General features: G+C 44.8%; 1 protein-coding gene across 1 annotated transcript in view; it reads left to right on the plus strand.

Moving 5' to 3' along the window:
* CRHR2 (corticotropin releasing hormone receptor 2) overlaps positions 1-18736 on the plus strand; it is a 175613-nt gene that overhangs the window by 108584 nt on the left and 48293 nt on the right. Inside the window, exon 6 of the mRNA XM_075495498.1 lies at positions 15786-15903. Within this exon, the coding sequence (XP_075351613.1) occupies positions 15786-15903 (118 nt within the window). The remainder of the gene's footprint in view (positions 1-15785; positions 15904-18736) is intronic.

Genomic DNA, 18736 nt, shown 5'->3' on the forward strand with positions numbered 1-18736 from the left:
GAGCAGGTTTCATAGAGCAAAGTGATCTGACACATATCAGAGCCTAGATAATGAGGATATATCAAGTGGGTAGGTGATTGCACAATCAGTACTGGTTTGCACTTAGAAGTTATGTGGTATCTGATGTGACTAGAGCAGAGCAGACTCCAGATGTAAGGCACAGTCCTCCCAGACATACCTTTCTGTCATGGAGCAAGGGGAAAAAGAGCGAGTCCCAGGACAGGGCATCAACTAACTGAATTCATGAGTTCATGTCGGTATTCCATTTTCCCCTTTATTTCCTGGCTTTCCACCTAGCCTAGTTAAGTCTATTCCATCTGCCACTTAGAACAGCAGAGCCTTAAATAATGATTCAGGCACATGCCATTTTTTAAACTTCATCATAAACACTGGTAATTGTAGAGCATGTGTTCGGTGGATGCAATGGCTGCAGGTTTGGAGACTGCACTCTGTCCCTCCCTGTACTAATCCATAGTAAAGTTCTCAAAGCAAGGCAGGAATGAAAACAGTGGAGCTCTGTAGATAAGCACACATGCAATGAGAGGGTCTTCTTTGAATACAAAACATCTGAAGTGCCTGTATTGCCTGAAATCATGTGAAGTGTCTCATCTCACGAACTCAGATAAAGGACAGAAACACATTTCCTATTGATTAACCTTAGGCCAATGTCTTTGCTTCCCACTGCCTTTACTCACCCCCCTCTCACAGTTCCTATCTGTATGACTTGTTCTTTAGACTCTTTGTACAGAGCCTACCTAGCACAAAAACCACAGAGGAGAGCAAAGCCCTCCTGAAGTCCTGGAATAATACCAGTAATTAGAAGTGTGCCCAGAGAGCTATATTCTTAAAATGTGGAAGGTTTCATAAGCTGTATCTGAAATAGTGGTTTTGTAGCCTAGAAATATGAAGGCTAGCAAGGAGTATTAGTGCTGCCTATAAATTCATCACTGTTGGATAAACATTAGAAACTGAAGAGCTACTTACAATCAAGGACAATGTCAGTGCAAGAAGAAATGGGTATAGGCACTCTACAGATAGACTTGTGAGTGGATATTAGAGGATGATTTCCAATCCACAGAGCAGAGGGGTCCAGGAGCAATGTAATGGAGGAAAAATTTAACTTGGAGTTAACCTAGGGTTTCAGGAATTTATGAAGGGCTTTTACTGAATGACTTTCTTGACATGGGGTTTGGAGGATCAGGAAGCCACTTCCTATCCTGTGCTTGAAATATGTTCCTAGTGGTGTATTTCTGTCATTGCCAAGATTTTAGCTGTGAGGCAATGTTTTTGGAGATGGACACTAACTTGTTTAAATTCTGGTAATAGAACTGCTCTTTGCAAGATTACATCTATGTTGACTGACTAGTCAGACAAACTTGTCTGTGCTCTGTTCTCCTTTTGATGATGATGGAATGTTTTTTGGGAACAGTGGAGCAAGCCTTGCAACTTTTCCAAGGTTTCAGAGGAAGGAAGAAAGTAAAGTTTGGTCTTTACAGTTTAGATATGAATCATGCTCAGGAGTGCAATTTCCTTCAAAAAAGAACATGACCCGAGTCATCTGGGAAGGAGAATAAGAGAAGATGTTTTCAAGCCTAGATGTTTAGTTACCCACTACAAATGCACCTGCAGATGTTCAAGTACCAAATGGTTCAATTTCAGTTTTCATCCAAAGAATTGCACATCTACCTCCCTCACTAACTCCACTGTAGTTGTTCAGGACCCAGCCACCTTCTCTTCTCTCTAATCTAAAAGACAAATACTGCTGCTTCACATTACTCTGTCAAGTAAAACATGAGAGAGGTGGAAAATCCCTAATTTGTGGCACCCCTAAATGGGGCATGTACACTCCTGCTAGCACGTGGACTGCCTCTGCATGTTGTGGACACAGCAGCTTCCTGGGGGAGGTGCCCACGTTGAACCACTGGAAACATTTCCACACACACAGTGAGCACCATGAGACTAACAAATTTAGACTAAGCACAGGAATGAATATTTGGAAGGACCAGGCTATGAATGATCCTATATGGTCTTTCCTGAATTCCTGGCCAAATACTCAAAAATAATGAAATATTTCACACCATGTTTTGGTGGAAATGAGGCCAAGGAGAGTGTGAACAGCAGCATCAGTGCCTCAGACTTTCTTCCTTGGTTTATCCACACAGTATCTACAAAGGCAGATAATTTAATAAACATTGCTAGTTGTATAATTGTATTAAAAGCAAAAAATCCCCATAACCCCTGAATTCCCTAGCTGGTCATTTAAATTAATTTTCTTCCAGATTTTTTTTTGTATAATCCCACAAGGGGATTATGAATGAGGACATGCTGTGCACTCTTACATTTCCCAAACAGTAGCTGAAAGTCAGATCAACCACTATCTGCTCTCAGTGTCTGGCTTCTGAAGTCCTAACTCTAATTTGTGCAATCCAGCTGCAATGGTCACTCTTCATAGGAAACATTCACCCTTCCACCATCTGGACTGATAACTACAACCTGTGTCAACACGGCAATGTCTTAGATAAACCCCAGAGGGCTGTAGCCACATACTGTGCCCCTGCTACTCTAAAGCTAGTTTGTTATGGGGTACTAAAACCTGAGCTGCAAGGTAGCTTCTCCTAAAAATACACTTTACAGCCCCGTTTCCTGTTTGGTTCAAAAATGACTGACATCTGACCCCCATTTAGCAAAACAAATTAGAGCAGGATCCTAAATCTTTTTTCAACCAGCTGAACCACAAGCACATACTGTACTAAATGAAGTCATCTGTATCTGACTTTGTCATTCCTGTGAAAATAACAGGAATTTTCTCCAGTGGAAGAGCTGATTGCACAGTCCAGATTGGAACCATATTCTTAGACTGGAGTATCCAGTGACTGGGTTTCAATTAGCCCATATGTAACCACGTAGTTCTCAGGGGCAACATTTCACTTCGTACACTGACTAGGAACAAGGCACAGGCTGATGTAAGTGTCCTATAGTTATCCATACTGTCCATTGTCAGTATGCTCACGGGTAGTTTGCAGAGGGCCATTTTTGACCTCTTTTCACCATGCTACACAGCCAGACAGTGCTGGGCACAAACACTGACAGTGAACACAGTCAGTCTGGTCCTGCCCCAGGACTGTCCTACCTGTGGTCCTGTTCTGTGTTGCTGCATCCTTCCAATCCTAGGAACATCAGTGCTTTAAGCCTTTGTGTCTAAAGCAGGCAGAATGCCCTGTGTCCTGTGATTAAAAATTGGCTTGAAGGCAGGAGAAAGAAGCTTTGGAAAAGGCTTAGTGGAGCACAGATGGTTCCACAATGGGTTTGTTTTTAGGGTCTATGCACATCCTAAACACTAATGGAAGCTGCTGCTTCTCCTCTTTACCTGAGCATTTCACCTCTGTCCTTGTAATAAAGCTGTTACTTTCTTCCAGGGTTTTGTTCTTCCCTTGCAACTGCCCCTTGCATTTCCTGTGCGAATATTTAGATTTCCCCAGGCAACTGCCAACAAGAAGCTCATTTTCCCTGCCATCCTCTCCAGCTGCTTTTCCCATCTGTAAGCATTAGTACCAGAATATATGCAGTGATTGAACATGAGCATGCAGGGGAAACCATGAGGACCTCAGGGGAGGCCTCCATGTGGATGAAAGCAAATAGGCCATGACCGGCAAAGAGCCTGGGAAATAGCTTGCTGTTAGGTATTCTTCCCACTCCATGCCATTTATGGCTTGTCCATGAGCTTTGCCTGCCCTAGAAAAGACTAAAGGGGAAAAATATTTTTTTAAGTATTGTGCGTGATTCTCCTTCCTGCTTGTTCAACAATCATGGAATGGGAAGGACTCCAGCAAAGTGCTCTCAGATTTCTCCTGCCAACTGTTTTCAGACAGACTTTGGGACAGCTGTCTTAATTGAACATCATTATTAATGGAATACTACATGAATTAATAGAAGGTTTCCAAGCTTCTTTAATAAACTTATCATTTGCAATTATTTCCATGCAGATGATTCAACTAATTCAGCTAGCTTTCGACCATGCTGGCACATTATTATGATTGTTAATGTTAATTGTTTGTGTGATGCTTTGAATCAGAAAATAGTAGCTCTGCACATCCCAGAGGAAAAATACTGCTGTATGGATAGTGAGGAAAAAAAACATGAGTCAACAGAAAGGCTACTTTGAGTTTTACCAGTGCTATTTTAGAAACCCTTTTATAGAACTCCATTTCTGAATCAGTGAGGCCACCTGTATAGAAAGAGTTGATCAGATTTTCTGCCTTTTCAGATCTCAGCATTTCCCAAGTCAAAAGAATGGATTTTCTAATTCTCTGCTTTCTGTATCCAACCATACAATTAAGGTCATTTGATGGAAATAATTAGCAGAGTGTGCTTTCTCTACCAACGATCAGAAACTCTTTCTGCCCACCTCTGGCACAGGCTACAGTCAACTGCTGGAGAATTTGGGGGTTTTTTTCATTTGCTGCTATCATTCCTAATGTGGAAGCCCAGTTGTGACACCCCTCACAACCAGGCAGTTCAGGATGCCAGTGGTATGATACCGAGTCAGGGAATAACATTTGGACTTGAAACATGCTCTGTTCTCAAATCAAATAAAGAGGTCATTATGTGTAATTTCCCACCATACACCTGGCTTTTGATTTACTAATTAGGGAGGCCAAAGAGAAGTACGTTTGCTTTTACCTTAATTGCTTCTTTGTGTCTAACCTGCTGCAGAGCTGAAGCTAATGCTTTTAAGGGGCTCTCTGGGCGTGCAGTGAGGGGGAGGTATGTTCTCCCAGATCATCTTATCTGGTTTTGGCCAGCACAGCCAGAGACATACTCTGGGACTCTCAACTCACTGTAACACACACATTTTCCTGTACCTTTGTCCCCAAATTCCTGTAAATATAAAACAAGGTACTTCATAACTCCATCTCCCGTGAAAATATGCTGTCGCTTGCTACGCTCTTCTATCCAAAGCCTCACATCGTTAGCCTTGAGGCAAGCGGCTGTACTCCGAATCATGACTCCTGGCAAAAAGTCCTGCCTGCCTGACATGAGGATACCTCTGCCCAAACCAACAGGAAGAGTGGCACAGCAGCAGTGCTCTTGTGCGGCAGGCCCTCAAGCAGAAACTCTTACCTTGTCAGCAGCAGTCATCTGGAGATCACTCAACAGGGGGCAAAGCACTGGTTCTTAAGAAATCGTGAGGAGCCAATAAAACCTTTCATTACAGAACCAAGATGCTTCCAGTGGCAGTATCTTTTCTCCCTCCAAGTCAGAAACTGTAAGTCCTTCTTTTCTCTCCTTTTCAAGGAAATCCTTTTCCTTCTGCCCCCTCCTTCACTCAATATAATATACACTGCTTGCATGTGCCTGTCTGACACTAGTTGCTGTATTTCAGGGGGATATTTCAGGCCAAAATCTGCTGTCAGGTACAGCAAGAAGTGAAATTGCTGCATGAACTGTGCTACTTCAGGAGCACGTGTTGGAGATACAGTACCAACCACTGCTCCCAGCTTGCTCCCACATACCACAGGAGTAGCAGTTTCCTGCTGTGCAGTTCCAGTCTCTTTGTATCCCTCCTCCCTGCAACTCCCAAGAACAGGAGGGAATGTAGTTGTGAGGAAATGCCTCCTCATCCAACCCTTGGAGGGGGACAGGCAAGCACAGAAGAGGAACCAACACAGACAAATGTATTTTACCGTGAATAACAGCTTATGAGCTCTTCATTCCATCATGTGAGTAGAACAAGCTATGGCCTGACCCCAGTGAACATAAACCACAAAAGGAGTTCAGTGACTCCTGTGAGGAGTTGGGGCCACCAATGGGGTGATTTAATGTGATTAAATGTGGCCTCTGAATCAGGAATATCTTAAAACCTCTGACTGCCAGAAGCAAGGAGGTAAGAGCAAGGAACAACTAACAGTCTACCTCCCCTGGTTCCCATACTGTTCCCCAAACTGTCTTTTACTGATCACCACTGGGGACTGAATCACAGCCTTACATGGCTCATTGGTCTGAATTAATATGGAAGTTCTTATGTCTTTATGCTGTGGCCTCAACCTTTAAGTCTGCTCTGACTGAATTGCTACAAGCTCTTTTCTTATTCCTTCTGTCCTTGGACCCATGCACCAGGGAAGAGTTAGTAGAAGAGTCCAGCCAAAGCCTTGACCAACACTTTTTGTCTGAAAAGGATCAGGACAGGAAGCAAATACAGGAAAAGGCTCTTTAATGGAAGCCCATAGCCTCAGTCCATGGTGTCTTGTGATGTGCCAGCCTTCAGGCTCTCTGGGATGGTGACTTGTGCTGCTGTTCTTGGAAGCTGGGCTACACTTGCACCATGCAATCCACATCAAGGGTTGTAAAACAAGTAGAAATGGCGTAAACAGTTACCTGACATGAAGATGAATATGAAACCTTCTATCATCTGATATTTTACTCTAGGGGACTTTAAACAGCTCTATAACTCACAATTTCTTCCTAGCAATGCTGTAATTGTGTCTGAAGCAGCAGTTCAGCACCCAGTCCCCTCATCTCCCATTTATCCCCTCTCTCCCATGACTCTTTGCCCTCTTGAGAAGATAGCTCTCTGCTGTCTGTGCTCCCATTTTCCTGATGTTGTCAGTCACACTCTCCAAATTGTGATATCTCCCTACTAAGGCAAGAATAACCCCAAATTTCTTAGCTTCTGAGTTGTGAGGGAATGCATTCATGCCAATCACTGTGACTCTAGGAAAGCTCAATTCACTAACTTATAAGACACCTCAATGTGTTTCAAATTCCACCTCCTGCCACTTACAATGTGATGTGAATTCCTTTTCAGTGCTGTCGGTGAGTGCGGGCAGTCATTGCTGTTTCTGGAGCACAGACTTGCTTACTTTTTCACTCCACAGAGTGAAGGCAATAATTACTCAAGGAGAAAGGAACTGTGGAGCTCATTGTCATAGAAGACAGTTATGACTGTTTAACAAGTTTTCAGAAAGGGACAGGTCATTTTCATGAATAACAGGAGTGTTAAATTTAAATTAAAGCTTATAAATTTAAGCTAGCTTCCATCTGTTGCTGAGGGCTGCTGCTCCGGAGCTGGCTTGATCCACAGCGGAGCGATCTCGGTGCACCCAGGGTTTTCCTGAGGCAGGGGAACACCAGGGCAGCAGAAAGACCCTCCAGGAGCCGGCAGCTCTCATGGGAGATGCTGACCTGACAAGGCCTGGGCATTGCCAGAGCAACCACAACCACCCCCATGCCTATAAAAAGCAGCGTAGGGAGTGCTAGCGGCCAGGAGTGCTGCCAACAGAGCGGGCAAACAGAGCGTGGTGCGTCAGCCAGCGCGTGGCACGGCAGTTCGTGCTGCAGTTCACCCAGGAAGGGCATAGTCACCCTGCCAGCTTAAGAGGCAAGTTCAGTTGGTGGTCATCACCCTCTCAGAAGGAGCTTAGCTATGGTACCCATCCAGCAGAAAGCTATGTCCTCTGCACTCACCAGAATGGATATGGCAACCCAGACAGAGCTCCCACAAAAACATGCAGCCACCCAGGCCTCAGGCTGCAGGGCACGCCAGAGCCTTTCACTGGTAATGGACAGCAGTAGTGAGGACATCTGTGTGAGGTATAACCAGGTGGACGATCTGCTCAGCCTGGTGGCAGAGCGACGAGAGGAAGTAGAAAGGTTAAGGAGCATCAGGGAGTCTGAGAAAGGGATAGACAGGTGGAACCATGCTCTGCCCTCCCTGAGCCAGAAACAGGAATAGCCACCAAGATCCAGGGGATCCTGTGTCCTCCCCTCGCCACGCTGAAGGCAGTAGCTTTAAGGAAAGGAGTGAATGGAGGCAAGCCCACACTCGGGGCAGCAGGTGAACCCCTTCCTTGCCCACCTCGCCTTCCCAAGTGCCTCTGTACACCAGGTATGAGGCTCTGGATGTGGAAGGCCAGTCAATGGATGATGTGGATGATGGTCCATCTATACCAGAGGTGTCGCCAAGGTTAGAAAGGCCTACCCCCCATATCACGACCACCTCAACGAGGAAGAAAAGATGGGTTATAGTTGTAGGCTAATCCATTCTAAGGGGAACAGAGGGTCCAGTATGCCAGACGGACCCTCCTCTTAGGGAAGTCTGCTGCCTCCCTGGGGCCTGGATTAAGGCCATCACTAGGAAACTTCCTAGCCTAGTACAGCCCTCGGACTATTACCCATTCCTGCTCTTCCATGTGGGTGGCAATGAAGCCGCAACACATAGTCCAAGGGCAATCAAAAGAGACTTCAAGGCCTTGGGACAGTTGGTAAGGGAATCTGGAGCACAGGTTATTTTTTCCTCTCTCCTTCCAGTTGCGAGCAGTGACATGGGAAGAAACAGACGGGCCTAGTCTGTTAATACGTGGCTCCGTGGCTGGTGTCATCACCACAGTTTTGGGTTTATCGATAATGGGATGGTCTACACGGCACCAGGGTTGCTGGCATCAGATTGGATTCACCGTTCTCAAAGGGGGAAGAGGGTCTTTGCTCACAAGCTAGCGGGGCTCACCGACAGAGCATTGAACTAGACTTGAAAGGGGAAGAGGATAATATCAGGCTTGCCTGTGATGAGCTGTGGGATGACACGCTAAGGTTAGAGGGACAGGGTGCTAGCGAGGGCCCTCAGCCTCTTGCTCTGAGACATGCTGGCTACACTGGAACACACCTGAAGTCTTACGGAGATGAGCCAGGGGCTCCAGAGGTAACCAGAGCCAACAGGGAAACACCAGTGCAATACCTCAGAGGAATTAAGGGGTGTTCCTTTAAGAAGGTGACACAGCTGACAGCCCAGCTGAAGTGCCTCTACACCATTGCACGCAGCATGGGCAACAAAGAGGAGGAGTTGGAAGCCACCATGCTGCTAGAAAGCTAGGACCTAGCTGCCATTACTGAAACATTCTGGGATGAATCCCATGACTGGAATGCGGCTATCGATGGCTACAGGCTGTTCAGAAGGGACAGGCGAGGAAGGAGGGGCAGAGGGGTTGCCCTCTACATCAAGAAGTGGATAGAGTGTGAAAAGCTGTCTCTGAAGAACAGCCACAAGCAGGTTGAAAGCTTGTGGGTAAGAATCAGAGACCGAGGTAACAAAGGGAACCTTCTTGTGGTTGGTGTCTACGGCAGGCCTCCCGATCAAGGGGAGCCTATTGACGAAGCCCTCTACTCCAACTAAAGGAGGCATTGCGCACGCAGGCTCTTGCCCTGCTGAGGGACTTGAACCACCCCAACATCTGCTGAAAACGCAGCATGGCAAGCTGTAGGCAATCCAGGAGACTCCTGGAATGCATTGAGGATAACTCCCTAAGCCAGGTAATAGACAGCCCTACCAGAGGGGATGTGATACTGGACCTGATGGTCACCAACGCAAGTCAGCTAATTGGTGACATCAAGACTGGAGGCAGCCTGGGCTGCAGTGATCATGCGCTGGTGGAGTTCGCAGTCCTGAGGGATATGGGTCAGGCAGAGAGTAAAGTCAGGACCCTGAATTTTAGGAAAGCAAACTTCCAGCTCTTCAAGGAGTTAGTCAATAGGACCCCCTGGGAAACTGCCCTCAGGGACAAGGGAGCAGAACAGAGCTGGCAGATCTTTAAGGACGCTTTCCATAGAGCCCAAGAGCTCTTGATCCCCAGGTGTAAGAAATCAGGAAAGGAAGGCAAGGGACTGGCATGGCTGAGTCAAGACCTGCTGGTCAAACTAAAGGGCAAGAAGGAAATGCAGAGGCAGTGGAAGCAGGGACAGGTATGCTGGGAAAAGTATACAGATGCTGCCGGCTTGTGTAGGGATGGGGTCAGGAAGGCCAAGGCACAGATGGAGCTGAACTTGGCAAGGGATGCAAAGAATAATAATAAGGGCTTCTACAGGTATGTCAGCCAGAAAAGGAAAGCCAAAGAAAGCATACCCACCGTGATGAGCAAGACTGGCAAACTGGTAACAATGGACGAGGAGAAGACTGAGGTACTCAGCAACTTCTGTGCCTCAGTCTTCACTGGCAACCTCTCTTCTCACACCTCTGGAGTGGATGGGCCGCAAGACAGGGACTGGGGGAGCAAAGTCCTTCCCGCTGTAAGAGAAGATCAGGTTCATGACCACCTGAGGAACCTGAACATACATAAGCCTATGGGACCTGACGAGATGCATCCCAGAGTCCTGAGGGAATTGGCTGATGTGGTTGCCAAGCCACTCTCCATGATATTTGAAAAGTCATGGCAGTCAGGTGCAGTCCCTGGTGACTGGAAAAAGGGAAACATTGCACCCATTTTCAAAAAGGGTAGAAAGACCCTGGGAACTACCGACCTGTCAGCCTTACCTCTGTGCCTGGGAAGATCATGGAACAGATCCTCCTAGAAGCTCTGCTAAGGCACATGGAGGACAGGGAGGTGACTCGAGACAGCCAGCATGGCTTCACCAAGGGCAAGTCCTGCCTGACCAACCTAGTGGCCTTCTCTGATGGAGTGACTACATCAATGTACAAGGGAAGAGCTATGGATGTTGTCTGCACTTCTGTAAGGCCTTCGATACGGTCCCCCACAACATCCTCCTCTCTCAATTGGAGAGATACGGATTTGATGGGTGGACTGTTCGGTGGATGAGGAATTGGTTGGATGGTTGCATCCAGAAGGTAGTGGTCAACAGCTCAATGTCCAGATGGAGACTGGTGACAAGTGGTGTCCCTCAGGGGTCTATACTGGGACCAGTACTGTTTAGTATCTTCATCAATGACATAGGCAGTGGGATCGAGTGCACCCTCAGCAAGTCTGCAGATGACACCAAGCTGAGTGGTGCGGTTGACATGCCTGAGGGATGGGATGCCATGCAGGGGGACCTGGACAAGCTGGAGAAGTGGGCCATGTAAACTTCATGAGGTTCAACAAGGCCAAGTGCAAGGTCCTGCACCTGGGTCAGGGCAACCCCCCAGCATCAATACAGGCTGGGGGATGAAGGGATTGAGAGCAGCCCTGCCAAGAAGGACCTGGGGGTACTGGTGGATGAAAAGCTGGGCATGAGCCAACAATGTGCGCTCGCAGCCCAGAAGGCCAACCATATCCTGGGCTGCATCAAAAGAAGCATGGCCAGCAGGTCAAGGGAGGTGATTCTGCCCCTCCGCTCTGGTGAGATCCCACCTGGAATATTGCATCCAGCTCTGGAGCCCTCAGCACAGGAAAGACATGGACCTGTTGGAGCAGGTCCAGAGGAGGGCTACAAAAAAGATCAGAGGGCTGGAGCACCTCTCCTATGAAGAAAGGCTGAGAGAGTTGGGGTTGTTCAGCCTGGAGAAGAGAAGCCCCTGGGGAGACCTTATTGCAGCCTTTCAGTCCTTAAAGGGGGCTCATAAGAAAGATGGGGACAGACTTTTTGGCAGGGCCTGTTGCGATAGGACAAGGGGTAATGGTTTTAAAGTAAAAGAGGGGAGATTCAGACTGGATATAAGGAAGAAATTTTTTATGATGAAGGTGGTGAAACACTGGCACAGGTTGCCCAGAGAGGTGGTAGATGCCCCATCCCTGGAAACTTTCAAGGTCAGGTTGGATGGGGCTCTGAGCAACCTGCTCTGGTTGAAGATGTCCCTGCTCATTGCAGGGGGGTTGGACTAGATAACCTTCAAAGGTGCCTTCCAGCCCAAACTATTCTATGATTCTATGATCTACCAAGATCCAGGAAAATATCTGTGAATGACAAATTACCTCTATGAGTATTATGAGTTTCTCCCTCAGGCTTTAAGATGAGTGAGTATGACAAGTATGACTTTGTCCTTTCACTAAACGTTAGCTGCACTGCAGGTCTCCTATTACTCACTAGCTTTGTGCCCAATTTGGGACATGTCCTTCATTCACTGTCCACCTCAAACTTCAGTCTGGCTACATAGATAAACTTTGTGCATAGGGTTCGCTCCTGAGCCCAGAAGAACAGTTTCATGTGAAGAGTGCCTGAAATGAGGTGACCCTCATCTCAGTCAGTATCCCTCTAGATCCTTTACCCGTACTGAATTACGATAATAACATTCACCAGCAGTGCCTGTAAATGAGAGCAGCTTTCTCAGGTGGCTGGCAAGAGATCTTTCCCTTGTTACATCCTCCACTGCTGTGCCCTGCGGCCTCCACACGCTATGTTAACCCTGCTGTTTCGCCCTCCCTGCTATGAACCTGACACAATTATTTCTCAAGCTTTTCCTGCCCTTGGCTATGAATTGCATTACTGCCACTATCATTTCTGTGCTAGTAGTAGTTAGGAGACAGAAACAAACAGAAACCATATGCTCTGGGCTCTCTACAAACAAAAACAAACTTAGAGTCTCCAGTTGGGACTCATATTAAAAGAAAAGGAAAGGGAAAAATAAAAAAAGGGAAAAGGTTAAAACCGTTCTGTGCCTGGGGTCATGTCACTGCCTGAGCCATTAAGAAACTCTGTGGCACTCTCAGACATGTTTCTCAGCCTGACTATACTGGTGTTTCCATTAAAACCCTAACTGCTATTAACACCAGCAGAGTAGTGGCCCAGACATCACAAAAACAAATCCTACCCCTCACCTCTTTGTGCTGCTTTGCCAAGGCAGTAGTGTGGTGGGGAACGTGACTGGGGAGAGACTGCAGCTGGAAAAGCAAAATGCTTTCTCTACAGCCTCTTCTTCCTTGCTCTGTTAGACCCAAAGACATGAAACTTTTTAGCAGGTGAAAGCATCTACTTACCATCCGTGCCACACACAGAGTGTCTCGGAAAGGGAATGAGGCCATGGTACAAGGTTGCTGATACCCAAAGTATGGCTTTTGCTAAAGGTAGTGGGACATGGGAGCCAACTGTCCCTGTTTCATGTCCAAAGCATTATTTGAGAAGTCTTCAGGCCTTGTTTTGGTAAATTACAGCTGCTGGTCACATTTATACTTTACTTAATTTTACACCAGGAACACATATTCCCTCAGCACTTGTGGCTTTTTGTAAACAAGGAGAGTTTTGATCATAATTATCTGTAGAGCCTGGGAGTTCCCAACACAGACCAGACCCTCTTGCTCTGGATCCTGAACACACATCACTAAAAGTTTGCCTCTGTCCCAAGCATTTTACAATGCAAACAAAAGTCAATGGCTAGGTGCAGACAGATGGGCAAAGAAGACAAAACAGTATGACCAAGAAGTAGTAAGGAGGGCAAAGATCATGCAGTCAGTAGATCCTGAGGTTGTCTTTATATTCCAAGCCACAGAAGAGAATGTGATTTTGATGACTAGGATCCTACTGCTGGGAAAAGCTCTTTTTAGGAACTGAACCAAAAAGTCTACAACTATTTGTTTGATCCTATTTGCCTCTGCAGCCAGTCCAATGTACTGCTGTAAATCTTGTGGGATTAAGGTTTCTTCCAGCTGGTTATAGTGATATTCCAGAATATGGGATGATTAAACTACATCTAAATGGAGGCATGCAGCAAGGATTTTTTGTTTTTTCCACTCCTTTATCTTCTATTTGTCAAGAAATACATTCAGGTGGCAAGTGCGCTGGATCTGTTTTGTTGTTAGAGCTCTCAAAAGCAATTAATTTCATACCAGTGAGTCTACAGTTTGACCTGAATTTCCTCAGTTTCGAGTCCCCTGCCTCCCTCTCCCCCTAGAAGCACTGTTTCATACTCCTTCGTTAACCTGCTAATCCTTAACCTGAAGGGAGTGAATAAAACATCTAGATGAATAGCAGCCGCAGGACATTTATGTGCAGAACAATCAACAGAGAACAGACCTTAATAGCATGTTTCAAAGACTGTCCAGAGCCAGATGGGTTCCTGGGGTTCAGCATGAAAGGCAGTAGGTGTTGGTTGCCTAGTTTCTTTAAAAGCCTAACCGTGAATCTTTGCCTTTTGTTAGAAGTGAAATTTTCAAAGTGAGACATGTCTCTGACATGTCCCCTGCTAGCACAGGTTACACTGAGAGCAACGCTTTTGGGTTTTGTAGCCTAAATAAAAGTGAATGGATCTGAGCAGCTGGAGATTTGTTTTCCAAATTGACCCCAGTCATGAGTCACTGAGGCTCTCAAAAGCAAATACCAATTTCATACCTGGAGCCTGAGTTGTTAAACTCAGCAGCTATTTTGACATTGACTTAGTAGGGTTATACCTCTGAGCATCTTTCTGTAAGTTGCCGTATCGCATATGTGGGAGATCTTCTATTTGTTTTTTTGCTGGATTGCTGTGAAATCTTTGAGAGATTTGTGAGGCTGAAGGGTATCACAAAATTGCTTCTGGCCCTAAAACTGACTAATTGAGTCCTAGGAAAAGTTCAGTAAGTGTTTTATGATGGCAAAATAGCGTTTGTTATTAAGAAGGCTGGCTTGTTTGTCATGCAAAAGACCTGAGACAACAGCAAAGTTGGTTACTGGATTGTGCCTTCTCTTTTTGCTGTCAGTGCAATGAGCACAGTCAGCTACAGCTGAGCAGGTTTGAGAACACCACTTTCTGTGTTTGTCCGATGTTATTTGACAGCTTCCTTTGCAAGCAGGGAGACTGATATGGCAAATGCAGAATCCTAACCTGGTGATCCTAGGAAATGCACTGGCCCATTTGAACCCCTGTGGAAGTGATTTTAGTAACTGAAGTGTTTTGTGTTTAGCTGAGAAAAGATCATATAATTGCAAAACTGCAACTTGGCACTCACCTTCCTTTACCATTTCACAAAGAATGAGAAGACAAATAATCTTGTCTCAGATGACTGAATGAATAACTTTCTGTCTAGCTTCAGTGATACTTTGGTTGCTGGCATCAGCATCATGCACTGGCTGCCTCCTGGAGCCATTTTCAGCAGCAAGCACTATTTAAGATGTCCCTTCTTTTGTTTTATGGCACTGTGTCCCAACTCACTGTAGCTTATAATTTACATTGTGCTCATATTTTACATTGCATCTGAAAGGGGTCTGGGAAAGGACTAAAACCAGACAGGTATTTTCTGGTGAAAGAGAATACACGGCTCGACCTTAAGAAAGCTTGGTACAGCCAGCTGACCTCAGGACTGGAAACCAGGCAGTCCATGCTCTCCTGTCACATTAATGGGTCTGAAAATTTTGAACTTCACACAGGCGAGCCTGTTCAAGAGACTGACCAAATGTAAACTATTCCAGTTTTGCTACTCCAGAGCAGATATTTGTCACCAAATCTCCTTCTGTGAGCAATGCAACAGACTCCAGTGCAGCCTTGTTGTTTAGGGGCTTATCAATTCTAGTTGACATTATAATACAGCTGATGGGATGGGGTGGAGAGGAGCAAAAATGAGAACAAAGGATGAAATGACCATTTGAATATTTGGGTCTTTCCAGTAGATCCTGTTTCACTTGCTTGAATTGATTATTGTGAAAGGGAGCTCCTCATGTTATCAAGACAAATTGTTGTACATGGCTTTGCAGAAGTTAAGCTGTGTGATTCCTGGAAGAAAGGTATATAGCAAGGAAAAGAAGCACAGATTTTGCCATCCTTCTGTTGCTGCTTTATATTTATGTCATTTATTTGTGTTGTGACTACACTGCAAAATCCAAGTTTTGTCTTTGGCACTGGCTGTGCAATTTACCCTGAGAGCCAGAGAATGGGACCAGACCCAGATATGCTTGCTGGTAAAGATAGAAGCTACAGATGGGCTCAAAGACTGTTATTGCTGACCCGTTGGACAGAGGAACCTCCTGTTTCATAGTGTAAGAGAGGTAATGGAGGGGGATAAACCATGAGGAATTTTGCAAGTGAACAGAATTAACTTGTTTATTTTATATAGTAATTAATGTGTATGTGTATATATTCACTATATATGATGTTTTAAATGTATTTCCCTGTTTAGGAGTATCAGATGCCTGCGGAATATTATCCACTGGAATTTGATCACCACATTCATCCTGAGGAATGTGATGTGGTTTCTGCTTCAAATGATAGATCACAACATACATGAAAGCAATGAAGTAAGTGCTTGGAGGTAGCATGTCTCTGCCATGTAGTTTTGGGGAAGAGAGGGGTGCTGAATTTGTTCAACTGATAGAAATATTACAAAGGGCACCTATCCACATGCTCAGAGTGACTTTCATGTAATTTCAAAAAGATTAAGAAAGTGAGCTTAGATTTTCTAAAGTTTCATTTATTTCCTCATTACTGAATATAAAAGGTTTTTTTCAAAGTAAAAATCCTGCTCAAATGCTTCTCTCTTATCTTCATTGACCATAGATTTTTTCCAAATTCATATACTGTGAGACACAGTGTTGTGCGAGACACTAAATTTGGCGATTCTTGAACATTTTTGCCAGAGCATCTTGTGGTGATGTGCACTTGTGTAGGGAAAGCATTCACTCCAGAGGGCAACATGGCCATGAACAAGGTACAGAAATAACAGATTTGGCTGTTGAGGCTCTGAGTCAGCTACTTTCTGATGACAGTGAGCACCTTGCTGTCTGGAGCCAGTGGGACTCCCAAGAAAATAAGAAATAGGGCCTGAAAAAGTACAATTTTTGCTTGTTGATATCTTTGTGGCGTTTTTTTTACAAAATTCCATTTTTCTGCTAATCTTTTCTTCACCACGCTGGCCTTGAGGATGAAGTTCTGTGATAAGGGCTGCATCCAGCAGCAACTCCCTGTCACTGAAAGGGATGGCTCATTCCTCCAGGGACCCAAATGTTTCACTCCAGTTCCTACTGCTTCTTTTGCACTAGCTCTGTTCCTCCTCTTGATCCCTTGGGGAGGACTGAACTCACTAAACTGATTGAGAACTAACCTAGCCAACAAAAAAGCAAGGAAGAGTTTTTTGCTGGCATAGTGATCTAAGTCAGCTTTCTGATGGGTGATTCAGAGTCAGAGCTAGTTCAAAGGACTGGACAGATTCACGCAATAAAACATGGGAAGGCAGAAGGGGGCAAGAAGTGGGACATCTTTGCATGGCATTGAACACTCTTGAGAAATGCAGTGTGTCACCGTGCTCTCATTTCTCTTACCTTCCATGTAATTTCATGTTCGTTCAAGTAACTCCCAACTGCAGATGCTGGTCTGAGTGAGGACATTGAATCAGTCCCTATGTAAGTATTGTAAGGCCTCCCCCTGTTTGGTCACCAAGCAGCCCCAATCATACAAGGATTCTGGAGTGGATTAAAAGCATCCACTCCAAAAGAAAAAACATTTATCTTGATTTTCTTGGGGAGTAGTTCTTTTTGATAGTCCCTTGGCAGAGGTTTTTACTGTTCGCATTCCCATTGTAATATTCTTGTGGTGGAATATTCTTGTTTTAGGGTTGTCCCCTGATATTTACCTCCATAATCAAGAAAAACCTAACAGTGTGCTACAAACACACATGCACACACATACACACACACACCCCCCGTCTTCATACTCTCTCTCTTTGGAAAGCAGGTGCATTACAGTGCCTATGGAATATGAGCTGGATCCGTAGCTGATACCAGTCAGAGCAGCTCCACTCACATAGGAACTGGTCCTGTAGAAATTGAAAACCACCCCAGGAGCCTGGATACCCATTCATTTTAATGTCAGCTGGGCACTCATCATCCTTGGTTAACTTTTCAAATGTAAGATTTGGCATCTGAACTTTAACCCCATACTTTGGGAAAACAAGTAGAAAAGTCATTAGTACCTAGATAAAGAAGTCTAAGATCCTAAGTTTTTTGAGACATCTATGCATAACTCTGTATTATTATTCAAGCAGATGCTCCTTTGAGAAGATGTAGCTTCTATTAATTCACTGTTTGCTTTGTCTATGTTTCAGACATTTTCAGCTACAGAAGATGGTGGTATATGAGATTTACTCTCATGACAATACTGCAAATCTTAATACAGATTTTTACAGTTATTTAGGAAAAATCAGTTGGAGTCAGGCACTCAAATGCCTTTTAAAATGTGACCACAATGGGCCAAGGAAAATATAAATGTGCAAATATAAGGACAGATCCTCACAGAACTTAGTTTTCATTAACTCATCTTTTCTCTGCAGAACACTGCAGTCTTTTTGGAAAGGTGCTTTATACAAGCTTGTGATAACTTCGTTATGTTCTTATTGTGCTGTAAGTCAGAGTCAAAATAACACCACTGAAATCAATGGGAGCAACATCATTTATGCCAGCTAATGATGTGATCTCTTCTGTGCTGATCAGTAATAATGCAGTAACAGAAGCATCAAGGACTAAACGTGGAAACATTTTGCATGAAGTTATAGTGCTTATGTTAATAAATCAAGAAGGGGAATTGCTGAAGATATCTGGAGCCTAATGGTGGATACATATGGGGATCAAGAATCCTCAGTCAAATAAATGAAATGGTATAAATTAATGAGTTCTGCTAATTGGGTTTATTATTTAATAATAATAAACCCACAATTCCAAAAGGAATTGCTCAAAATTCATTTTATTCTGGTTTCCTATGGAAACGATGCAGAGGGAGATCTCACCACCATCATGTGTATTTGTCTGTATCTGTCCCACTGCCTTCCCACTGGCCAATTCCACTCAGTTCTGACACAGGAACAACAGGCTCAGATAAAATTATTTTTTACAGTTCCTGTGAAAATGGGCAGCTGTGGAGAGGACAAAAACTGTGTAAGTGTAACTGAGGGAGAGAGGGGAACAAGACTCTAGATGTTACATCAGAAAATTTACATGAGACTAAGGCCACAGGGAAAGATTTAATTCATGCTCATACATTCAAAAAATCGTATGTGAGACTTAGAGTCTTTAGAAACCTAGTCTTACTAGTTTGGGGGTCAATCAGGAATGGAGCCAAAATATTTATTTGGTGATAGCC

This window comes from Mycteria americana, chromosome 2 (assembly GCF_035582795.1).
Source record: "Mycteria americana isolate JAX WOST 10 ecotype Jacksonville Zoo and Gardens chromosome 2, USCA_MyAme_1.0, whole genome shotgun sequence".
In the NCBI taxonomy this organism is placed as follows: domain Eukaryota; kingdom Metazoa; phylum Chordata; class Aves; order Ciconiiformes; family Ciconiidae; genus Mycteria; species Mycteria americana.